This window comes from Dendrobates tinctorius, unplaced genomic scaffold, assembly GCF_039654945.1.
Source record: "Dendrobates tinctorius isolate UK_male_01 unplaced genomic scaffold, ASM3965494v1 ptg000120l, whole genome shotgun sequence".
Lineage (NCBI taxonomy): Eukaryota > Metazoa > Chordata > Amphibia > Anura > Dendrobatidae > Dendrobates > Dendrobates tinctorius.
The window spans coordinates 29,107,993-29,131,705 of NW_027361788.1; the positions used below are offsets into that span (position 1 = coordinate 29,107,993).

The window sequence follows — 23,713 nt, forward strand, 5'->3', positions numbered from 1 at the left end:
CTTAAATCAATGATCCTCCAATCCATGGCCATTCTAAAACTACACCTCCTAGCATGTCCGAACAGCCAGAAGACCATACTGTGCAAATTCTCTCAACGATGGGGCCGCAAACAATTTTATTTAGACTTGATGTGCTGCACCCATTACACAGACCCTACTTTCTATGCTACCAGCTTAATCCCACACTATGAATATTAAAAGGGGCATATATGTTAAATTATGATCCCAAGTCTATTAATAAGCTGCGGACTATCCTGCCGAGAAGGATTCACACATTAACCTAATATTGGCATGACTCAAGACCCCACTTACCGGTAATACGCCAGCTGGAGCGCCACTTGGATAAAGGCATCGGGGCTCAGCTTTTCTGACTTTGGGAAATTTTTCCCAAACGCCTCAAAGACGATGACTTTAACATCCAGGTCGTGAACCATTCTGAAAGGAGAAGAAAAAAAAGAATGAGGAGAGAAGCAGCACGACAAGCGGTCACTGTATATACAACATGGTGACAGTCTGAGCAGGGCTGTGGAGTCGGAGTCGTGAAGTCGGTATAAAATAGAACGACTCAGACTCCTAAAATATATAATAAATTGGGTACAGTAGTTCAATGCAGAATGTGCTGAATATTTTTTCATAGGAATTTGGGAAAGTTATGAAAGGTCCTATAAATGGCTGTTCTATTCCTGATCTAAGGCTACATTCACACACAGCATTTTTGCTGCGTTTTTTGTGGATACGTTTTTCAGCTGCAAAAGCAGATCAGATTTTTTAAAAAAACGCATCACCTGAAAGGTTTTTGAGCTCATAGATAATGTTTTCAATATCAAAAGCAGATTAGAAATCTGCTCTATTTTTCCATTTTTCCATATCATGGGCAGCACGGTGGCTCAGTGGTTAGAATCCCACCTTGGTGGGTTCGAATCCCACCAAGGACAACATCTGCAAGGAGTTTGTATGTTCTCCCCGTGTTTGCGTGGGTTTCCTCCGGGTACTCCGGTTTCCTCCCACATTCTAAAGACATACTAATAGGGAATTTAGATTGTGAGCCCCATCGGGGACAGTGATGATAATGTGTGCAAACTGTAAAGCGCTGCGGAATATGTTAGCGCTATATAAAAATAAAGATTATTATTATTATTATATAAAAATAAAGATTATTATTATTATTATTATATCTTATCTGTACCAAAAAGAATGAAAGCTGGGTAGCACACAGACTAACACTTCCTGCCTGGCAAAAGAGGCGGAAAGAGCATCTCTAACACCATTAACAAGATATTTTGTAAGTGACAAAGTTACTGTAACAATGACAGCAGATATGTCTAAAAGACAGCTCATCCAGCTTGTTGTGAAGGACGGTGTACCATTAACATTATTTGCACGACCAGCTTTTACAGCGCTCAATGGAGAAATGGCTCGCAAACTTGGTGTTTCTCTGGAAAGAGAAAGTATTAGAAAATTAGTGATTGAAGCAGCCCTTAATCAAAAGGAAGATCTTAAAAAGACTCTCAAAAGACGCTTCATGTTTCTTAAAATGGATGCCTGCACACGTCACAGAGTGAACTATTTTGCCATCAATATTCGATATGTTTGTGACAACAAAAATTGTTACCAACACGCTGGCAGTAAAAGATACTAAAGCTCATCACAGCAGCCAGTTTCTCCAGGCCTTAGTGAAAAAAGTTCTGCAAGATTACAAACTCAAAAAAGAACAGGTTCTTGCTATTGTAACGGACAATGCTTCAAACATAAGTACAATTACACTGATGAATGAGAGTAATGAACAACAGCTAGAGGAACATTTAGGATTCAGTGTATTTGAGATGGAAGGCCACAGTGCTGTTCATGTAACTGAGGAACAAACAGATATTACTACAGAAGAACAGCAAAATTATACTGTAGAAATAGATGATCTTGTTGAAGCTGCTTCAAAACCCTTTCCTATTCATCACATGCGCTGTGTTGTGCACACGCTGCAGCTGGCAATAAGAGATAGTCTGCAAGAGGGACATGCTGGAAATCAGATTGGAAAGGTGAGGAAATTGGTTATTGCCACCAGAACCCCTAAAATTGATTCCATCTTGCAGAGACGTGCTGGGAAAGGGGCAATTGTTGATCAACTAAAACCGTTTCTTATAGATATGGCGAACCCTCAGGTAACCCTAAATGAAGGTCAATGGACACAGGTGGCTGAATTGAAGGAATTGCTTAATCACCCATTTACCGTGACTAAAAAATTACAAGCTGAGGATTTAACTCCTGGCATTTTCATGAGGAAGCGAAAGAACTTGCTATTTTGCTGTTTAATCGCAGATGGCATTTCTGCTTCAGTGAAACGGAGAGAGACACAACTACTGGAAAATAAAATTTTTCTGGCAGCTGTTTATGTGGACCCAAGTCATCGTATACTGCTTAATAATCAACATCTTACTAAAGGAAAAGAAGCTCTGACTGAGGTAGCAGTTAGGATGAGTGGCCTACAGGAGGACTGCCAGGCGCAAGAGGACTTGGGTCCTGACAGTGCTACTGCTGCCATATCTTCATCCTCAGCAGATGAGGAGTTTGACTTTGACAAGTATTTGGATGACATGGAGCAGGCAAAGGGTTGCTACAAGGAAAAAGATTTCACTCCGTCTCCTATAGCAAGCAGACTGACCATATTTCAGCAAAATGTTTCACTTGCTCTCAAAGAAATAGAAAAATTCAACCATTCTTCAAAACTGACTGTGCATGAGGCACTTCCTTTATACCCAGAAATTGTTAGAGATGTTGCCCATGATGTTATTTAGTATGTTTTTGTTGAAAACTGCTTTTTGCCACTTATAGTTTATTACATAGTGTGTGTATATATATATATATATATATATATATATATATATATATATATATATATATATATATATATATATTGATCGATATTACAGTACATAGTGTATTACACATTTACAATTTATAGTCTTTTGTGTTCTAAAGTTGTATTCCAATAAATATTATGTTCTATCTAAATATCTTACTATTGTATCATAAAAATGATTTAATGTCTGATGTTCACATTGTACTACAATAAATTTTTCACTTAAATATAAGCAATATATGTGGGAGTCGGAGTTGGAGTCGGTGTAAGGGAAATTGAGGAGTCGGAGTTGCAGGTTTGGCTTACCGACTCCACAGCCCTGAGTCTGAGCCTCAGGTCACCCTTTTAGCCGCCTAAGTGACATCTGCTGTACACTTACAGTGACTGTGTCCGCTTACTACACTGGGCATCCTCAGGAGCTGTGACCACTCCACACAGAGCAGGGGGCACAATGGAATAGTTAAACCTTAGAGGCTGCGGTCACTCTGCTCGCGGCATTTAACCAGTTAGGAATGAGGGGGTGTTAACTTTTTGCAACCTTTTCCACTATTCGTTCGCGGGGTCCTACTGAAGGTCCTCATGTCTGCTGCACCAGTACACCTATTAAGCCCCACCTGTGAAAGAGCTTCATAGGAGAGCAGCAGATTTTTTCCTTGCAATAGACTGCAATATCCCTAAATTGCAGTGTATTGTACAAGCGCTCACAGGTTTGAGTTCCCTAACGGTACTAAATAAACATACAGTTGTGTTCAACAATAGTCAGTCAAAGAAAAAAGAAACATCCGGCACTGTCCCTAAGAATGAAATACCCGCAAAGCCAGTTATAACCGCTATCAGTGTGACACCTGTAACCCTTGCTGAACGGGTGCTCTATCTGTGTGAAGAAAAAACATGAAATATCATAGTAGAAAAAGACAGCAGGATGGCACTCACTGTTCTCTTGAAATGATTCACTTTAATTCATATTAATAAAGCATAGGCAATGGCACGGGAGAAATGCAAAAAGACGGACGACAGCCGTTTCGTGCACAATGCACTTCAACAGGTCCCATCACCTGGGATGATGGGACCTGTTGAAGTGCATTGTGCACGAAACGGCTGTCATCCGTCTTTTTGCATTTCTCCCGTGCCATTGCCCATGCTTTATTAATATGAAATAAAGTGAATCATTTCAAGAGAACGGTGAGTGCCATCCTGCTGTCTTTTTCTACATACAGTTGTGCTCAAAAGTTTACATACCCTGGCAGACTTTTTGCTTTCTTGGCCGTTTTTCAGAGAATATGAATGATATAATGACATCCATATGATCCTGATCAAAAGTTTACATACCCTGATGATTTTGGCCTGATAACATGCACAGAAGTTGATACAAATAGGTGTGAGTGGCTACTAAAGGTAACATCCTCACCTGTGACCTGTTTGCTTGTAAATCAGTGTGTGTATAAAAGCTGAGTGAGTTTCTGGGATCCAGACAGACTCTTGCATCTTTCATCCAGCCACTGATGTTTCTGGATTGCGAGTCATGGGGAAAGCAAAAGAATTATTATCGGATCTACAGGAAAAGGAAGTTGAACTGTATAAAACAAGAAAGGGATACAAAAGATATCCAAGTGAGCAGCGTTCAAACTGTGATTAACAAATGGAAAATCAGGGGCTCTGTAAAAATAAAACCACGGTCAGGTAGACCAAACAAAAATTTCCTCCACAACTGCCAGGATAGGAATGGTTTGGAATACAAAGAAAAACCCACAAATAACATCAGCTGAAATACTGGACTCTCTGAAAACTAGCAGTGTGGCTGTTTCAAGATGCACAATAAGAAGGCACTTGAACAAAAATGGGCTGCATGGTCGAGTCGCCAGAAGAAAGCCATTACTGCGCAAATGCCACAAAGTATCTCGCCTACAATACGCAAAACAGCACAAAGACAAGCTTCAAAACTTCCGGAACAAGGTAATTTGGAGTGATGAGACCAAAATTGAACTTTTTGACCACAACTGTCCTGGACCCGCTGAAGCGCAGTTGGCGTGAAATGGCCATTGTCCACTGTTCAGACATCTCTCCTTAGCCTATGCTTTTTATCCTACAATAAATTCACTACTTCAGAACCGTGAGTGCCATCCCTTTTGTTCTTCTTTATATAAAGTGAAGGTTCTGGAGTGGCCATCTCAGTCACCTGACCTCAATATCATTGAGCCACTCTGGGGAGATCTCAAGCTTGCAGTTCATGCTAGACAACCCAGGAATTTACAGGAACTGGAGGCTTTTTGCCAAGAAGAGTGGGCAGCTTTACCATAAGAGAAAATAAAGAACCTCATCCATAACTACCACAAAAGACTTCAAGCTGTCCTTGATCTTAGAGGGGGCAATATATGGTATTAAGAAATGGGGTATGTGAACTTTTGATAAGGGTCATTTAGATGTTTTGGGTTGTCATTAAGATTTAAAGAGAGAAAAACACAGTAAGCTGACAATAAATGGCTTCACCCAACCACTAACCATAAGTAGAGAAAAAGTTTTGGTGTTATCATTCATATTCTATGAAAAAAGGCCAAGAAAGCAAAAATTCTGCCGGGGTATGTAAACTTTTGAGCACAACCGTATGTATGAAAATATATATTTATTACATCATCAAGGGGTTAAATTTGACGTCAGCAGCAATTAGTATTCCAAAATGTGAGGTCTCTGATGCGGCCTTATCTATAATGGTCGCTCACATGTTCAGATTCTGCTTGGCGTTTTCGATGTCTTTCTTGATTTCTGGAGTGATGTTGAACCGCAGTTTCTTAGGCATTGGCAGAGAAATCATCGGCGACCGCACCAGATCCGGCTTCTTCCTGCATAAAAAAAAAAATAAATAGAAAATCAATTGTGGAAACATTGATAAAAAAATAAATATTTCCTTTGCAATATTTATTACATAACATACATTTTATAGCACTTTTGTATGTAGTAAAATATAGAATAAAAACAAAATTTTTTTTATTGTAGTTTATGTTTCTCAATTCGCAGTGTATGATAATATTTGTAATTTGACATTTATGTTTTTCTTTTTCTATGGTTATAGATTTTTATTTCACCCCCAATTTTTTTTTTTTTTACATATTTTTCTTTAACCCCTTCACTACCAAGGGTGGTTTGCACGTTAACTACCGGGCCAATTTTTACAATTCTGACCACTGTCCCTTTATGAGGTCATAACTCTGGAACGCTTCCATGGATCCCGGTGATTCTGACATTGTTTTCTCATGACATATTGTACTTCATGTTAGTGGTAAAATTGCATTCAAATAACTTGCGTTTATTTGTGAAAAAAACGGAAATTTGGCGAAAATTTTGAAAATTTCGCAATTTTCCAACTTTGAATTTTAATGCCCTTAAATCACAGCGATACGGCACACAAAAAACTTAATACATAACATTTCCCACATGTTTACTTTACATGAGCACAATTTTGGAACCAAAATTTTTTTTTGTTAGGAAGTTATAAGGGTTAAAAATTGACCAGCGATTTCTCATTTTTGCAACACCATTTTATTTTTAGGGACCACTTCACATTTGAAGCCACTTTGAGGGGTCTATATGATAGAAAATACCCAAAAGTGACACCATTCTAAAAAATGCACCCCTTAAGGTGCTTAAAACCACATTCAAGAAGTTTATTAACCCTTTAGGTGCGTCACAGGAATTTTTTGAATATTAAAAAAAAAAATGAACATTTAACTTTTTTTCACAAAAAAAATACTTCAGGTTCAATTTTCTTTATTTTACCAAGGGTAACAGGAGAAATTGGACTGCAAAAGTTATTGTGCAATTTGTCCTGAGTACGCTGATACCTGATATGTGGGGGGGGGGGGGGACCACTGTTTCGGCGCATGGCAGACCTCAGTAGGGAAGGAGCACCGTTTGACTTTTTCAATGCAAAATTGGCTGGAATTCAGATCGGACGCCATGCCGCGTTTGGAGAGCCCCTGATGTACCTAAACAGTGGAAACCCCCCCAAGTGACCCCATTTTGGAAACTAGACCCCCCAAGGAACTTATCTAGATATGTGGTGAGAACTTTGAACCCACAAGGGCTTCACAGAAGTTTATAACGTACAGCGGTACAATTAAAAAATCATATTTTTTCCACAAAAATGATCTTTTCACCCCCAATTTTTATTTTTCCAAGGGTAACAGGACCCTAAAAGATATTGTGCAATTTGTCCTGAGTACGCTGATACCCCATATGTGGGTGTAAATGACTATTTGGGCGCATAGCAGAGCTCGGAAGGGAAGCAGCGCCATTTGACGTTTTTGGCTGGAATTGAGATCGGACACCATGTCGCGTTAGGAAAGCCCCTGATGTACCAAAACAGTAGAACCCCCACACAAATGACACCATTTTGGAAACTAGACCCCCCAAGGAACTTATCTAGATGTGTGGTGAGCACTTTGAACCCCCCAGTGCTTCACTGAAGTTTATAACGTCCGGGCGTGAAAATAAAAATATCGTATTTTTTCCACAAACATCGTCTTTTAGTCCCCATTTTTTTATTTTCCCAAGGGTAACAGGAGAAATTGGACCGCAAAAGTTGTTGTCCAATTTGTCCTGAGTACGCTGACACCCCATATGTGGGAGAAAACTACTGTATGGACACACGTCAGGGCTCGGAAGGGAAGTAGTGACGTTTTGGAATGCAGACTTTGATGGAATGGTCTGTGGGTGTCATGTTGCCTTTGGAGAGCCCCTAATGTACCTAAACAGTGGAAACCCCCCACAAATGATCCCATTTTGGAAACTAGACCCCCTGAGGAACTTATCTAGATGTGTGGTGAGCACTTTGAACCCCCAAGGGCTTCACAGAAGTTTATAATACCCAGGCATGAAAATAAAAAAATCGTATTTTTTCCACAAACATGATCAATTAGTCCCCAATTTTTTTATTTTCCCAAGGGTAACAGGAGAAATTGGACCCCAAAAGTTGTTGTCCAATTTGTCCTGAGTACGCTGATACCTCATATGTGGGAGAAAACTACTGTATGGGCACACATCAGGGCTCGGAAGGGAAGTAGTGACGTTTTGGAATGCAGACTTTGATGGCATGGTCTGCGGGTGTCATGTTGCTTTTGGAGAGCCCCTGATGTACCTAAACAGTGGAAACTCCCCACAAGTGACCCCATTTTGGAAACTAGATCCCCCACGGAGCTTATCTAGATGTGTGGAGAGCACTTTGAACCCCCAAGTGCTTCACAGAAGTTTATAACGCCTGGGCGTGAAAATAAAAAAAAACATTTTTTTCCGCAAAATTATATTTTTGCCCCCAATTTTTTATTTTCCTAAGGGTAACAGGAGAAATTGGACCCCAAAAGTTGTTTTGTAATTTGTCCTGAGTAGGCTGATACCCTACATGTGGGGGTAAAACACTGTTTGGGCGCATGGCAGAGCTTGGAAGGGAAGGAGCACCATTTGACTTTTTCAACGCAGAATTGGCTGGAATTGAGATCAGACGCCATGTTGCCTTTGGAGAGCACCTGATGTGCCCAAACAGTGGAAACCCCCCAATTATAACTCCAACCCTAACCTCAACACACCCCTAACCCTAATGGGAAAATGGAAATAAATACATTTTCTTTTAGTTTTATTATTTTTCCCTAACTAAGGGGGTGATAACGGGGGGTTTGATTTACTATTTATGGCGGTTTTTATGTTTGGCGGCTGTCACACGCTAAAAGACGTTTTTTATTGTAAAAGTAGTTTTTGCATCACCACATATTGAGAGCTATAATTTTTCCGTATTTTGACCCACCGAGTCATGTGAGGTCTTATTTTTTGCGGGAAGAGTTGACGTTTTTATTGGTACCATTTTCGGGCACGTGACATTTTTTGATCGCTTTTTATTCCGATTTTTGGGACGCAGAATGAACAAAAACCAGCATTTCATGAATTTCTTTTGGGGGGGGTGCGTTTACACCGTTCCGCGTGCGGTAAAATTGATAAAGCGGTTTTATTCTTCGTGTCAGTACGGTTACAGCGATACCTCATTTAGGTCGTTTTTTTATGTTTTGTCGGTTTTTTGCAATGAAAACAATTTTATATAAAAAAATTATTTTTGTATCGCTTTATTCTGCGAGCTATAACTTTTTTATTTTTTTGCGGATGACGCTGTATGGCGGCTCGTTTTTTGCGGGACAAGATGACGTTTCAGCGGTACCATGGATATTTATATGTGTCTTTTTGATCGTGCGTTATTGCACTTTTTGTTCGGTGGTATGATAATAAATCATTATTTTTTGCTTCGTTTTTTATTTTTATTTTTTAAGGGGTTCGCTAAAGGGGTTAACTAATGGGACAGTTTTATAGGGCAGGTCATTACGGACGCGGCGATACCAAATATGTGTACTTTTATTGTTTTTGTTTTTTTTTATTTTGAAAAAATGGATTTATTGGGGAATATTTTTTTTTTTTTACTAATTTATTTAGCGATTTTTTTTAAATTATTTTTAACACTTTTTTTTTTTTTTACTTTATTACCTTGTCCCAGGTGGGACATCACTGTCCTGTGACAGATCGCTGATCTGTCACATCACAGATCACTGTGACAGATCAGCGATCTGTCACAGGCACTGCTGCAGACTTCCTCATGCCTGCGCTTTGCAGGCACTGAGGAAGCCAGCTTCCTCAGGCCCCCGAAGGCCCCCGTCGCCATCTTGGATTCGGGGGCCTGGAGGAAAGGAGTCCCCCGCAGCAGCGCTGCACATTGCGCTGCTGTGGGGGGCTCAGGGAAGCACGGAGGGAGCCCCCTCCCTGCCGATGCTTCCCTTTAACCCCCGGTACACCGCGATCGCGTTTGATCGCGGTGTGCAAGGGGTTAACGTGTCGGGGGAGGTCCGTGACCGCCCCTGACACATTGTGCCGGGTGTCAGCTATGATAATTAGCTGACACCCGGCCGCGATCAGCGGCGCTCACCACGTGGGCGCCGCTGATCATGGTGACGTAATATTCCGTCCATGGTAATTAGGTCCATGGTCACATGGACGGAATATTACGTCAATTGTAGGTAAGGGGTTAATTTTCATAATCATTAATTAACCTGCATTTATACACATGTTTTATATATTTTTTAGTGTTATATCTCTCTCTCTCTCTCTCTAGTGGTAATAAGAAATAATATGGTTTAATGTGTAATGTTACCTTTAGCTTACAGATTTGCATAGCAAAATAAAAAAAAATTCCTGTCAGACAGGTACCATCGTTTGCATCTAATTTGTAGGACCCCTACTGTAGCTTACAGCAGGGAACCCCCAGAATAAGTTATAGATCGCTAGTGATCCCCAAGTCCCTCTTCTTGTCTAGACGGCTGATGTCCAGTCTCTCTCCATACAGATGAATGAGACTTTTTTGAGGTTTCGGATGCTCCTATTCATTATGACTCTGGTCAGTGACCCATAAATGGATGTATAGGAACCACTATAAAGCCCCCTCATATACATTAGACTAATATCGGCTGATCCCAGACAGTAAGCACACAAGTCTTACGTGTACTCAACGACGTGATCAAGTAAGGCCACAATCGGCGGTCCTTCTGCAGGAGCGTGTTCATACACCAGCCCGCACGACCCATCCTCTGCCACTATGAACTGAGAAGAGACAAAACATTAACCCCTTAACAACCAGAGGTATTTTTGATTTTGAATTTTCATTTTTTGCTCCCCTTCTTCCCACAGCCATAATTTTTTTGGTCAAAATGGCCGTGTAAGGGCTTGTTTTTTTTTGTTTTTTTTGAGGGACCAGTTGTACTTTTGAACGACACCATTGGTTTTACCATGTCGTGTACTCAAAAATCGGAAAAAAAATTCCAAGTGTGGTGAAATTGCAAAAAAAGTGCAATCCCACAGCGGTTTTTTTGAGGGTTTTTTTTTTCCCCACCATGTTCACTAGATGCCAAAACTGACCTGTCATTATGATTCTCCAGGTTATTAAGAGTTCAAAGACACCAAACATGTCTAGGTTCTTTTTTATTTAAGTGGTGAAAAAAAAACAAAAAAAAACAAATTTGCGCCATTTTGAGAGACCCTTAGCGTCTCCATTTTTCGTGATCTCGAGTTGGGTGAGGGCTTATTTTTTGCGTGCTGGGCTGACATTTTTTGTGATACCAGTTTGGTGCTAGATACGATCTTTTGATTGCCCGTTATTGCATTTTAATGCAATGTTGGGCCGACCAAAAAAACGTAATTCTGGTGTTTTTAATTTTTTTCTCATTACACCATTTAGCGATCAGGTTAAACTTTTTTTTTTTTACTTTTAGCATGTCTCAATAGTCTTCATGGGAGACTAGAAGCTGCAGTTGTCCGATCGGCTCTGCTACAAACAGGCGATGATCAGATTGCCTGTATGTAGCAGAATTGCTGACTTCCTATGTGCGCCGACCACTTGGCAGCGCTCAAAGCAATCCGGCAGTGCCAACCATAGAAGTCTGCAGAAGACCTCTGGTTGTCATGCCAACCCATCGTGATCCGTGATCACGTGACAGGGATCACCGATGGGCAGATTTCCAGAGCGTCTGCCGCAAGCGCATGTTAAATGCTGCTGTCAGAGTTTGACAGCGGCATTTAATGGGTTAATAGCTGTGGGTGGATTGCGATTCCACCCGCAGCTGTTCCAGCTGTTCAAAGGGGAGGGAGTCCAACATCGGCGTACATCTATGCCCGATGTCAGAAAGGGGTTAAATGCATCACTTAGAAAGGTTAGCTCATGCAATATCACAACATGGTCGTCTCCTACCTGAAGTGTTTTGTCAAACCACCTGTTGCCACTGTTCAGGCGGCTTCCCCCACCGTGAAGCATTTGAGCGGCCACACGGCTCCTGTAGTGTTCATCGGAGACTTTGGGCATCGGGCCATCCAGGCACACAGTGAAGATGCTCTTCTGGATTGAGCGCACAGATTCCTTGTTGGTTTTATCTAGTACAGAAGAGAAGGCATTACTTGACTCCAGACCAAACTGGTCATTGGACCCCAATGTGTCGTATGGATTGCCGTACAATAGCCGATTGTTAGGGACTCAGAGGTGGAGGGGGAGAACTGTCGGGACTTTTATACTGCAGACAGGCAACCAATATCAGATTAGTGGGGGTTTGACGCCTGGTACTCTGACGATCATCTGAGTAAAGGGCATCATTATATACTAGGCACGGTGCTGCAATTTTAGTAGTAGTTGTGCTCGATACTGTAGCTCAAGTGCATGGGGATGAGGTGTAACACCGGGCAAAGCCACTACGAAATGTGGAGAATGTCAGTAGCATCCATAACAGTGCCACAGCCCCTTCAATCAGCTGATTATTGGGCATGCTGAGAGTCAGACCCCTACGGATTTCATATTGATAGACCATAAATATCAGTCCTGGAAAGCCACTTTAGAAGGGGTTGTCGAGGAAAAGAAGTGATCGCCTATCCCCAAAATTATTTATAGATCAATGGTGGTCCAACGCTGTGACCACCAACAATCAAAAGAACGGAGGTACTTCTAACCCCATCAAAAAGGAGCAGCAGTGACCATTGCTCCATTTGTTCTCTATGAAAACAGTTTGAAAAAAGCCAATGCAGCGACCAAAAGTCCCATAGGGAATGAAAGGAGCAGCGATCTTGTACGTGCACTGTAGCTCCATTCTTAACAAAAAGAAGAGTACCCGATCTGGTGATCAGTGGGGGTCTCACGAGTTGGACCCCCATCGATTTAGAAGTTATTGCAGTTTCCATTCACCAGACAACCCCTTTAACAAAACCTGTCCTTTAAGACTAGATTTGTACAGCATTTATTAAAATGCATGGTCAGGAATATCACCCTGTGGGTCAGTACGGCGCATCTTCATCTTACCTTTGATCAGGTTGTTGTAGGCCTTGGCCCAACTGTTCCTGTGATTGGAGGTCAGAATGCCGATGGGCTCCTTGTTTGTCTGTAGCGAGGTCCCCCAAATCTTTTCCAGCTGAATAAAAATCTGATCGGCGGTGAGGACGCTTCCATCGCTGTTATACACGTCCAGTTCAAAGAACTAGAGGGGATAAGAATGACAGTAACAACCAGATTAAAAGGGGTCTCCACTAGAGTCAGTCACTGATTAACAGCTGAGGTCACCTAGTAGATGTTGCAAAGAGATTGTGGAGGGACACTGACAGCCATATGGAGGGGGCATCTGGGGTGGTTCAGATTGTGAATATGCTATTTAAAATTTGGCAATGCCGTGCACCCACTTTCAAAGCATTTGTGAGTAGTGGACACCCCCTTTAAGTGGAAATTCCACTACGGAAAAGCAAAGATCTATAGACTTGGGGGTCTGTTCTTACTGTGTTTAGAGTCTGGAAAAAGCAACTGACATACGCGTACAAGCGAAGGGTCTTCATAGGGGTCCACTAACCAGACAGAGGCCGAAAAAGTGTCCTTTGGCCTCCGCCATGTCAGTATGAACCAAGCTCTGTGCATCCATATGTACCAATGGGTCTTACCTGGAAGTTATGGACCACAGTTATGTGAGTAGGGGGCTTCTTCACTTGACTGTAGTTGACCACGGAGTCTCGCTTTGCCCCGGGGATTCGACATGAGGACAGGATCTGATAGTACTGATTCATACATAGAAGTTTACCACCAAGATGCTCCACAGGGAGGGTCTCACTGTAAATCAACAGTAGGACAATGTATACTTGGCCCATAAACAGGTTTACAGGGGGTCTGACAGTACCGCTCCATTACTCACTTGTCTATCATGGCTTTAAAGTCCAGGACACCCTCAATCAGCTTTGCGGCAAATCTAAAAGCAGAAACAGAATTAATTGGACATATTGTAATAGCCTGTTCGCTTCTCTCTGTACGTAGTCGTGCCTGGTACTGTAACTCAGATTCATTCACTTCAATAGGATGGAGCTGCAGTACCAGGTACAGTCACTACAGAAGTGTATGGCGCTGATTCTGGTAAACAATGAAGAGGCTGGAGTGTCACGGCCACTTTAATCAGCTGACTTCTGCGAGTTAAATAGCCAGAGACCTGAGAGAGATGACCCAGCTTAAAGGGAATGTGTCAGCAGAAAATTAACAATTGTTTAAATCAGTTTGTGTGTCAAATATATTTATTTTTTCCTTCTAAGGATAAGCCATCAATAATCGTGTAATGACCAACTTCTTGTCGCAGTCCCCCCCTCCTCAACCAGCTGCATCTAAGAGGTAAATCGCAGCAGTTACTGTGTGTGGCTGCTGTATGGATCGGGCTCAGCCCCTGATCCTGCTCCATACAAGTATTATGCATATCCATTGTACATTAAGGAGTTAAAGAGAGGGAAGGAAGCCTATGGGCACAGAACGGCCATGAACAGATGTTAGTGTATATAAGTTGGAGGGGGAGATAAGTGGCTGCCAGGGACCTCACATGTCATGGTGTGAAGATCAGTCATACATGGAGAAGATATCGGCTTGTCATCAGTCGGAGCTGGATTGTGGCATGGGCGTATAATGTTACACCCGAGGAGGGAAACACACTGGAGGTCAGAGCCCGGAGTCAGCACTTGCAGCTCTGCTCTGATCCTTACACGAGGGAGGGTCCGGAGTGAACGTCCCAAAATAAATCTTATTAGATTTTATTTTGGGCCGAGTGGAAATAGCGATGGAGGTAGTGTGAGAAAGGTCACCCTGGACAGGGGTCAGCTACCTCTTTCAGAAAACCGGGAGAGGACGCAGGACATTGTACCAAAGAAGTAACCGGGTACCTGAGCTGTCCCTGTCTGTCTGCAAAATCTTGCTTTGGTAAGACCACCCCAGGGCTGGAGTGGACCACCACCGGGAGCCGGTACTCCAGATAGGCCGTCTGCAGCCACCAGTCAGCGAGCTGAGGAGAAACACATCAGACTTTATTGGCTAATGTCCCCCCATCCAGAAATGCTGCAAGAAAGTGTACCCTATATTAACCCCTTTCCCCTTGGTCCGCACCAGCATGGCGGTGACGCCTGGGTTATACTAGCTAGCTCTGTTCGCTGATGCTTAACCATTTAGACGACGCTGCCGATCACTGACGGTGTTTAAACGGTTTGGTTACTGCTGTGCATCTGCCAATGGTTTTTTAAACTAAAGGTCTAATTTTTTCTTTAATAAAAAAGAAAAAAAAAAAGTTTATGTAGGCAAACATTAATGGAGGAATTTTTTTATTATTGGAATTTCAGTACATTTTATAATCAAGTAGTTTGGAATAGCGCCATTCACAAATCGTCCTGAAAAAAACAAAAACAAAAAAAAACACAAGCCCTTGCATGACTGTGTCAACGAAGGGAAGAAAAAAAAAAAAAAAAAAAAAACACAACACACAAAAATGTCCCAGTCCTGAAAGACTTAAGGTTTCCATGACCATTCAACTTTAATAGGCGTCAAGCAGCAGTACCCAAGAATGGCCACTAGACTGTGTATTTAGTAGTGTTTCCCATCACTGCACACTGTGTACAGCTGATTTTTAGGGGTGCCGACCTCCACCACTCGTATGGATAGGTCATCAATATTCAAATCAGTTGAGAAATGATTTGGCATACTGAAATTCAGTATGCCCAATCCTTCTGTTCTTACAGGAGATAACCGCCAGTAATACGTGACCATACCCAGTTTTCGGTTTTCTTTGCTCTCCTCTCAAGCCCCTTCTGCAGCCGCTCGCCCACTCCAGAGCTGTGGAAGTCTTGCACCACTTGGCTGGTGTGGCTCCATTCTTCCTGAGAGACTATGGGCTTCAGGGCCAGAAGGTACTTGTCCAGCGTCTGTTGCAGTGGTGGTACGGGAAGAGAAGGCAACCCCTCTTGGTGTGCCAAGTACCTACCTGGCAGCTTCACCAACGATACGGGTTTCACCAGGCGAGCCGGCTTGGCCTGTAAAAAAAATAATTAAATAATAGAGAGTTTAAATAGGTATGTAAAACAAAATGACCTGGAGGACCCCGTTATAGGTGTTACATGCTGCTTTCTGTATCACACGCACCACCACCCTTGGCTACAGGCAGTGTCTGTCATTGCATCTCAGCCCAACTGGGATGACGCTTCAAAACCAGGTGCAACCGAAGGGGGAGAATGAAGGACATATACTAAACTGGCTCGTAGATAAGGGGTGTCAGGCATCTATTCGACTCTTCTCTCCCCCTTTGAAATAAATTGGGAGGCAAGGTTAGAAAGTTATTTAAAGGGCCATTTATCCAATATCAATAGCTGACAATCAGCAGGAAAAATGTATTCCCTGGTTACACCATGTCAGCCTGGATGACACCTGTAAGTAAAAGGGGGCCATACTTGTAACTGTGTTAATAAATCTCCAGATGGTTAAAGAAGCTGAAATATTGGATTCATTTCAGATTTTTTGGAGTTAGTGTCAGAAATAAGCATCAGTATATATTGGGTTAATGGATTATATGCCAGCAGCACTTGCGTGACGCCTGCTGACCTTTGAGGACCACTTAAAATGAGCTAGAGCCGGACCAGACAGTGATTACGAATCTTTAGTGTAGAGACGGATGGCGGCACCATGGATTTCTATAATGAATGCCGGCTGAGCAACGGCAGCAATGAGATCTTGTTGTGATCACTGAGACATCTAGAGCATGTGTCATATGACTTAAAAGGATCTGTCACCAGATCAAAAGTGGTCAGTTTTTGCTATTTTTTTTATTCCCGCCACTTCCCTGAGAAATTTTATTTTTTGGAAATCCACCACACGGTTCTAAAGAGATGGGCCTTTTAGTATTTAGTGCTAATGTCTATAGTCTTTACAGGGGGTGTGGCTCACAGGATCCTCGGGGGCGTGTCTTCTGGCTGCGCTGCATTGGTAAAGACCATAAAAAGTAACAGTAAATAAAAAGGTCCATATCTCTGGAACCATATGGTGGATTTCCCAAAAATAGAAATTGGAATACTCAGAGGAAGAGCAGGTACAAAATAAGACCTAAAACTGACCACTTATCACATGGTAATAGGTCCACTTTAAATATAAGAAAAAACCCTCAGTGTAAGTTTTATTTAAGTGGTCGGGGATTCTGGCCACATCAAGTGCCAATCTATGGGGCGATTTACACAAATTTGGCCCCCATGCTATGGTTCTATATTGCAGATTCAAAAAAAGATTGAACCAAGTTAACAGGTTGGCGAAAAACTGACAGTATCCGAAGACGCTTGAGCAACTTTTTGCAAACGTGAAAAACTACTGACGAATGACGTGAAAAAACCCGAAATCATGGACTTTAATATAAAGAAAAAAAAAAGACCATCACATGGAAGGAAAATGGGCATGTACATGTGAATAAGGCGGCGGGAGCAATGTGAAGGGTATAAACGATAGGGCAGTAGGACGGTGGCGCTGCACCGGGCATTTACATGCTACAGAAATGTTCCAATTTGATTAGATTTTACCATTTAATCAATAATCCCCTAATATACTGACTGTACATCCGATCTACCAGAACCGTCCCTTAATAATCACATGGACGCAGCCTATGATACGACAGGTTCCTTTGGGATGGGTCATCAGACAAAAGACTACTGTTCAGCGGAGTCCAGACTGCCGGCAGCTCAGCTGCATAATCCCTACTGCTACCCTCATGGGAATTACATCTCCTTTTACCAACCTGAGAGGCAGAAATGATGAGATCTCCAGACTTTCCTCCTATAACGAGATCTTTGGTAACGAGATAAATTCTCCATCCACAATCCTAATTCCCATTATTCTAATCCCAGCAGAAGCAAAATCAAATTAAAAGCAGGAGAACATAGCCTGGGCTGGAGGAAGCCGAGAGCGAGAAGCGTACCGTACCTGGCGTGACTGCCGCCTGTTATCCATCGCCGCGCCTAACGCTCTGAGAGACTACAGAACAAGCGGGATCACAAAGCTTACAGACAAAACACTGGGCTACTCTGTCAAAGGAAACAAAATGGCAGTCGCTAAAATGTGTAGCGGTCAAACAAAGGGTGAATACAGGTTGTCCACCTCAATGAATAGCGTAAGGGGGAAAAAAGTGGACGACCCCTTTAATCTGCACAGTTCACTAGTTAGAGCAGCAGTTTATTCTCCAGAGCTGCTCTTCCCTCTGTAGGCAAGTTACAAGAACAAGCAGCCACTTTTAGCCTATATAGCAGTGTTTTCTGGGTACCCATCAGCATCCAAGTCTGTACATATTGCTCCCCTCATGCCAGACGACCATCTGTCTGCACGCCCCATCTTTTACCCTCTGGTTTGATCAGTAGCGGCAATACAACCAAGCCCTCCCATCAATGGATATAGATAACATAAGTCCCCTGTGCAAGCAGATGCTCACTGGGATGTGGGTGCAGCGATTGACGTCCATCTTGGAGGGTACAGCCAGCACATGGATGGTAGATCGCCAGCTCTGCAGGTCATGGAGCTCGAGAATGAATGGACTATATAAATAATGTGGGAAATTGGCCGTGAGATCATCTCCTTTTCCTCCACGGGCTGTTTTGCAACACTTGGCATCATGTGCAGCCATAATGCTGCCATAAACAAGGAAGGGCCAACTACCCCCGGGCAGCTCTTTGTTACTCCTACCAGAACAGATAGGAAATTGTTATTTAAGCAATTCCCTACTGCGATGTTATTAATGAAAACCCACCCCCGACAGCCCCTTCTCCTGCACTGCTCCCACGACTATGAGGGAATTGCTTCTAGCGCAATTCATAAAATACTGTTCCTTATAAATGTTTAATATTACAGAGGCTGAACACAAATGCACTTCAGGGTATGTGCACACGTAGTTTTTTGGTTGTGTGGATTTTGTTGGAAAATCCGCAGGACAAAAGTCCTGTGGTTTATCTGCGGATTAGCCTGCGGTTTTGCCCTGCGGTTTCACACCTCATAATGGATGAGGTGTGAAACCGCAGCGGAAACCGCACAAAGAATTGACATGCTGCGGTTTGCAAGCCGCAGCAAAACCGCGCGGACAAATCTGCAGCATGTGCACTGCGTTTTTTTTTTTTTTCCATAGGAAATAAAGGTACTGAACAACGCAGCAGAATCTGCTGCGGACCCGCAGAGCCAAAAGCGCTGCGGATCCGCAGCAGAATCAGCAGCGTGTGCACACACCCTCAGAAATAGAAGATTGGAAAGCCTTAACCTTGGGGAGGTCTTAAAGGTATAGTACAGGTTAAAACAAAAACATGGCTTCCTGTCTATAGGTTATTGGTGATATTACAGCTCAGCTCCATTTAAATTAAATAGAGTTGATTGGCAATATTCCATAAAACCTCAGGGTGGCGCCATTTTTTTTAAGTAATAAACCAAGTTTTATGCACAGGCCCTTCCTTTTTAAAAAAAAAAAAAAAAAAAACAATAGATGGTGAAAATGTCATAGATATGCAGCTGTGCACGTACAACTGGCGCCCCCCCCAGCACCACTTGCATTGCGCTGTGCTGAACTTTGCCATGGTCGCATTATTGCTCTGGCTCTGAGGTGTCAGCCATAGTACAGAAATCAGTTCACAAGGAGAGGAATGTGACCCTTACTCCAATTTGCATGGCTTTAATTTACCCGTTTTGTAGACAGCGCCTAACCCAAGGTCATGGACTGTAGTAATCGATTATAGCACAGAGCCTGATAAAAATTCACCACTCCATGATTAATTACATGGCCAGAGTGCAAAAGAGAGGTAAAGACCTGCTCAAAAAAGAGCGCTCGCTGCAGTGTAAAGTATTGTGGGAGGGAAAACTGGTCGTCAACGTACAATGATAAAAGACAAAGAAACTTGCATTATTCTAATTCTTAATATATCTCTGATCGGGTGTACCACCTGTGCCCGGGGATCATCATCAGCCTGTGTGTAACACAATACACTGCAAGCATGACATGCATGGCCATATGTGCGGCCGGGTCATCATCTAGGACACAGCGACCCCTCACTCAATGTCAGGCTCATTACCAGAAACTCAAACCAATAAATCCCCAGAAACAGAAATCCATCCTGTATCATCCTCTTCTCTTTACCAGTCCTTGGGGAAGCAGAGGGCATGTGCCCAGGGGGTAAGACCGCAGAAGAGGTTCTGTCCGGATTCACTAGTTGGAAAATCTGCAGCCTATTTGATCGATATGATGTGTAAAATCCACAGAAGAGAAGTGCTGTGTACTCCTACACTATGTTCACACAGTTTTCTGAGGTGTTAAAAATGATGAGTTTTTACAGTTGAAATTGCTGCAATAAACGTGGCCACGTCTGTGGATACAGCCCTCGGGGGTGAGGGGAGCAGACGGCCACGTCTGTGGATACAGCCCTCGGGGGTGAGGGGAGCAGACGGCCACGTCTGTGGATACAGCCCTCGGGGGTGAGGGGAGCAGACGGCCACGTCTGTGGATACAGCCCTCGGGGGTGAGGGGAGCAGACGGCCACGTCTGTGGATACAGCCCTCGGGGGTGAGGGGAGCAGACGGCCACGTCTGTGGATACAGCCCTCGGGGGTGAGGGGAGCAGACGGCCACGTCTGTGGATACAGCCCTCGGGGGTGAGGGGAGCAGACGGCCACGTCTGTGGATACAGCCCTCGGGGGTGAGGGGAGCAGACGGCCACGTCTGTGGATACAGCCCTCGGGGGTGAGGGGAGCAGACGGCCACGTCTGTGGATACAGCCCTCGGGGGTGAGGGGAGCAGACGGCCACGTCTGTGGATACAGCCCTCGGGGGTGAGGGGAGCAGACGGCCACGTCTGTGGATACAGCCCTCGGGGGTGAGGGGAGCAGACGGCCACGTCTGTGGATACAGCCCTCGGGGGTGAGGGGAGCAGACGGCCACGTCTGAGTGCAGATCTCAGGGGAGTACACGGCAATGTCTGTGGGTGCAGCTCTCTGGGTCAGGGGACTACATAACCATACTTGAGAATGCGGCTTTTGAAGCACATGGGGTAATAATAATTTTATTTCTATAGAGCCAACATATTCCGCAGCACTTTACAATATAGAAGGGATTTCTACAGACAATAGACATTACAGGATACCAATAATCACATAGATCAAAACAGATACAGAACGGTACAAGGGATTTGATGCATACTACACAGGCACTATGTGAATAAACTCAGCTAGGGTCCCAATTCGTCCATAGTGACCCTGTGTGATGGCATCTTTGAACTTCCCCCTTTAAATCCAGCTGAGTAACAAAGTTAAACAAATAGATAAAACATCAATAGCCAAGTATCAGTCATATGCCTAAAAGCAGTGACTTGTGATAAACTACAACCTGTGCCCTAAAGGCATTGCTGCACATCTTCTTAAAGTGACAAGCACTCTATTACAATTTTATGGGAAATTATAAGCATGTGCAAACTTACTTTGCCTATATACATAATAAGACGGATGTGAACCATAATCTCTAAATTATAGTCACTGTTTACCATATGAGTAACATTCATTAACGCATGGGCACAGTCCTGTAAAGAGTGCTGCAGCAAGTAATGGCCAACCACTATTCCTTCCCAAACCCCTATACACATGCACGCCCTGTATGAAAAGAGGTTGGGGGATAAGCTGTTGCCACAGGTATATGGTAGCAGCTTATCTCCCCTGGAAACCAATAGAATGGGCATGCTGAAATTCAACATGTCCAATCCTCCAACCCCTTCCATCCTGGAACCTGCCATCTGGTGAGTGTCAGGCAGCTAGTCCCCCCATGCTAAAGGATCAGTGGATGTCTTGCAGTACTAATTTAGTATTAGGCTAAGACTACAAGGTAATTTCGAACAAAGCAGCGACACACCATGACGACACTGCAGCTTTTGGATTTCTTTGTGGTTATGAGAGAGGGAGAAGGACATTGATGGGTCATTTTAACCCCTTTCTGCCATATGACGTACGATGCCGTCCATGTGCCCTGGGACTTAATTCCCAGGGACGGGATAGTACGTCATAGCGATCAGCGGCGCCCACGTGGTGAGCGCCGCTGATCTCGGCCGGGTGTCAGCTGATTATCACAGCTGACACCCGGCACAATGTGTCAGGGGCGGTCACGGACCGCCCCCGACACGTTAACCCCTTGTGCACCGCGATCAAACACGATCGCGGTGTACCGGGGGTTAAAGGGAAGCATCGACAGGGAAGGGGCTCCCTCTGTGCTTCCCTGAGCCCCCCACAGCAGCGCAATGTGCAGCGCTGCTGCGGGGGGCTCTATCCCTACAGGCCCCCGGATCCAAGATGGCGACGGGGGCCTGTAGGGAGCTGACTTACTCAGTGCCTGCAAAGCGCAGGCATGAGGAAGTCTGCGTCTATGCCTGTGACAGATCGCTGATCTGTCACAGTGATCTGTGATGTGACAGATCAGCGATCTGTCACAGGACAGTGATGTCCCAACTGGGACAATGTAATAAAATAAATTATATATATATATATATATATATATATATATATATATATATATATATTCCCCAATAAATTCATTTTTTGAAAATAAAAAAAAACACCACAACAATGAAAGTACACATATTTGGTATCGCCGCGTCCGTAACGACCCGCCCTATAAAACTGTCCCATTAGATAACCCCTTTAGCGAACCCCTTGAAAAAAATAAACGAAGCAAAAAATAATGATTTATTATCATACCACCGAACAAAAAGTGCAATAACGCGCGATAAAAAGACGCATATAAATATCCATGGCACCGCTGAAAACGTCAGCTTGTCCCGCAAAAAACGAGCCGCCACACAGCATCATCAGATAAAAAATATAAAAGTTACAGCTCGCAGAATAAAGCGATGCAAAAATAATTTTTTTATATAAAATAGTTTTCATTGCATAAAACCGCCAAAACATAAAAAAAAAAAAAAACTAAATAAGGTATCGCTGTAACCGTACTGACCCGAAGAATAAAACCGCTTTATCAATTTTACCGCACGCGGAACGGTGTAAACGCACCACCCAAAAGAAATTCATGAAACGCTGTTTTTTGTTCATTCTGCGTCCCAAAAATCGGAATAAAAAGCGATCAAAAAATATCACGTGCCCGAACATGATACCAATAAAAGCGTCAACTCATCCACTGTTTGGCCACATCAGGTGCTCTCCAAATGCAACATGGCGTCTGATCTCAATTCCAGCCAATTCTGCGTTGAAAGAGTCAAATGGTGCTCCTTCCCTTCCAAGCTCTGCCATGTGCCCAAACAGTGTTTTACTCCCACATATGGGGTATCAGCCTACTCAGGACAAATTGCAAAACAACTTTTGGGGTCCAATTTCTCCTGTTACCCTTAGGAAAAATAAAAAATTGGGGGCAAAAATATCATTTTTGTGGAAAAAAATGATTTTTTTATTTTCACGCCCAGGCGTTATAAACTTCTGTGAAGCACTTGGGGGTTCAAAGTGCTCACCACACATCTAGATAAGTTCCTTAGGGGGGGTCTAGTTTCCAAAATGGGGTCACTTGTGGGGGGTTTCCACAACATGACACCCGCAGACCATTCCATCAAATTCTGCATTCCAAAACGTCACTACTTCCCTTCCGAGCCCCGACGTGTGTCCATACAGTAGTTTTCTCCCACATATGGGGTGTCAGCGTACTCAGGACAAATTGGACAACAACTTTTGGGGTCCAATTTCTCCTTGTACCCTTGGGAAAATGAAAAAAATTGGTGACTAAAAGATCATGTTTGTGGAAAAAATACGATTTTTTTATTTTCACGCCCGGGCGTTATAAACTTCTGTGAAGCACTGGGGGGTTCAAAGTGCTCACCACACATCTAGATAAGTTCCTTGGGGGGGTCTAGTTTCCAAAATGGTGTCATTTGTGGGGGGTTTCCACTGTTTTGGTACATCAGGGGTTTTCCAATCGCGACATGGTGTCCGATCTCAATTCCAGCCAAAAACGTCAAATGGCGCTGCTTCC

The 23,713-nt window shown here is 43.3% G+C and overlaps 1 protein-coding gene across 1 annotated transcript in view; it reads right to left on the reverse strand.

Annotated features, from left to right (window-relative positions):
* The window catches only part of CRAT (carnitine O-acetyltransferase), a 47,810-nt gene that overhangs the window by 19,385 nt on the left and 4,712 nt on the right, over positions 1–23,713 (reverse strand). Inside the window, exons 2-10 of the mRNA XM_073541014.1 lie at positions 15,467–15,727; positions 14,591–14,709; positions 13,588–13,641; positions 13,340–13,505; positions 12,714–12,888; positions 11,622–11,800; positions 10,377–10,477; positions 5,572–5,691; positions 313–435 (exon numbers count right to left, since the gene is read on the reverse strand). Of these exons, the coding sequence (XP_073397115.1) occupies positions 313–435; positions 5,572–5,691; positions 10,377–10,477; positions 11,622–11,800; positions 12,714–12,888; positions 13,340–13,505; positions 13,588–13,641; positions 14,591–14,709; positions 15,467–15,727 (1,298 nt within the window). The remainder of the gene's footprint in view (positions 1–312; positions 436–5,571; positions 5,692–10,376; positions 10,478–11,621; positions 11,801–12,713; positions 12,889–13,339; positions 13,506–13,587; positions 13,642–14,590; positions 14,710–15,466; positions 15,728–23,713) is intronic.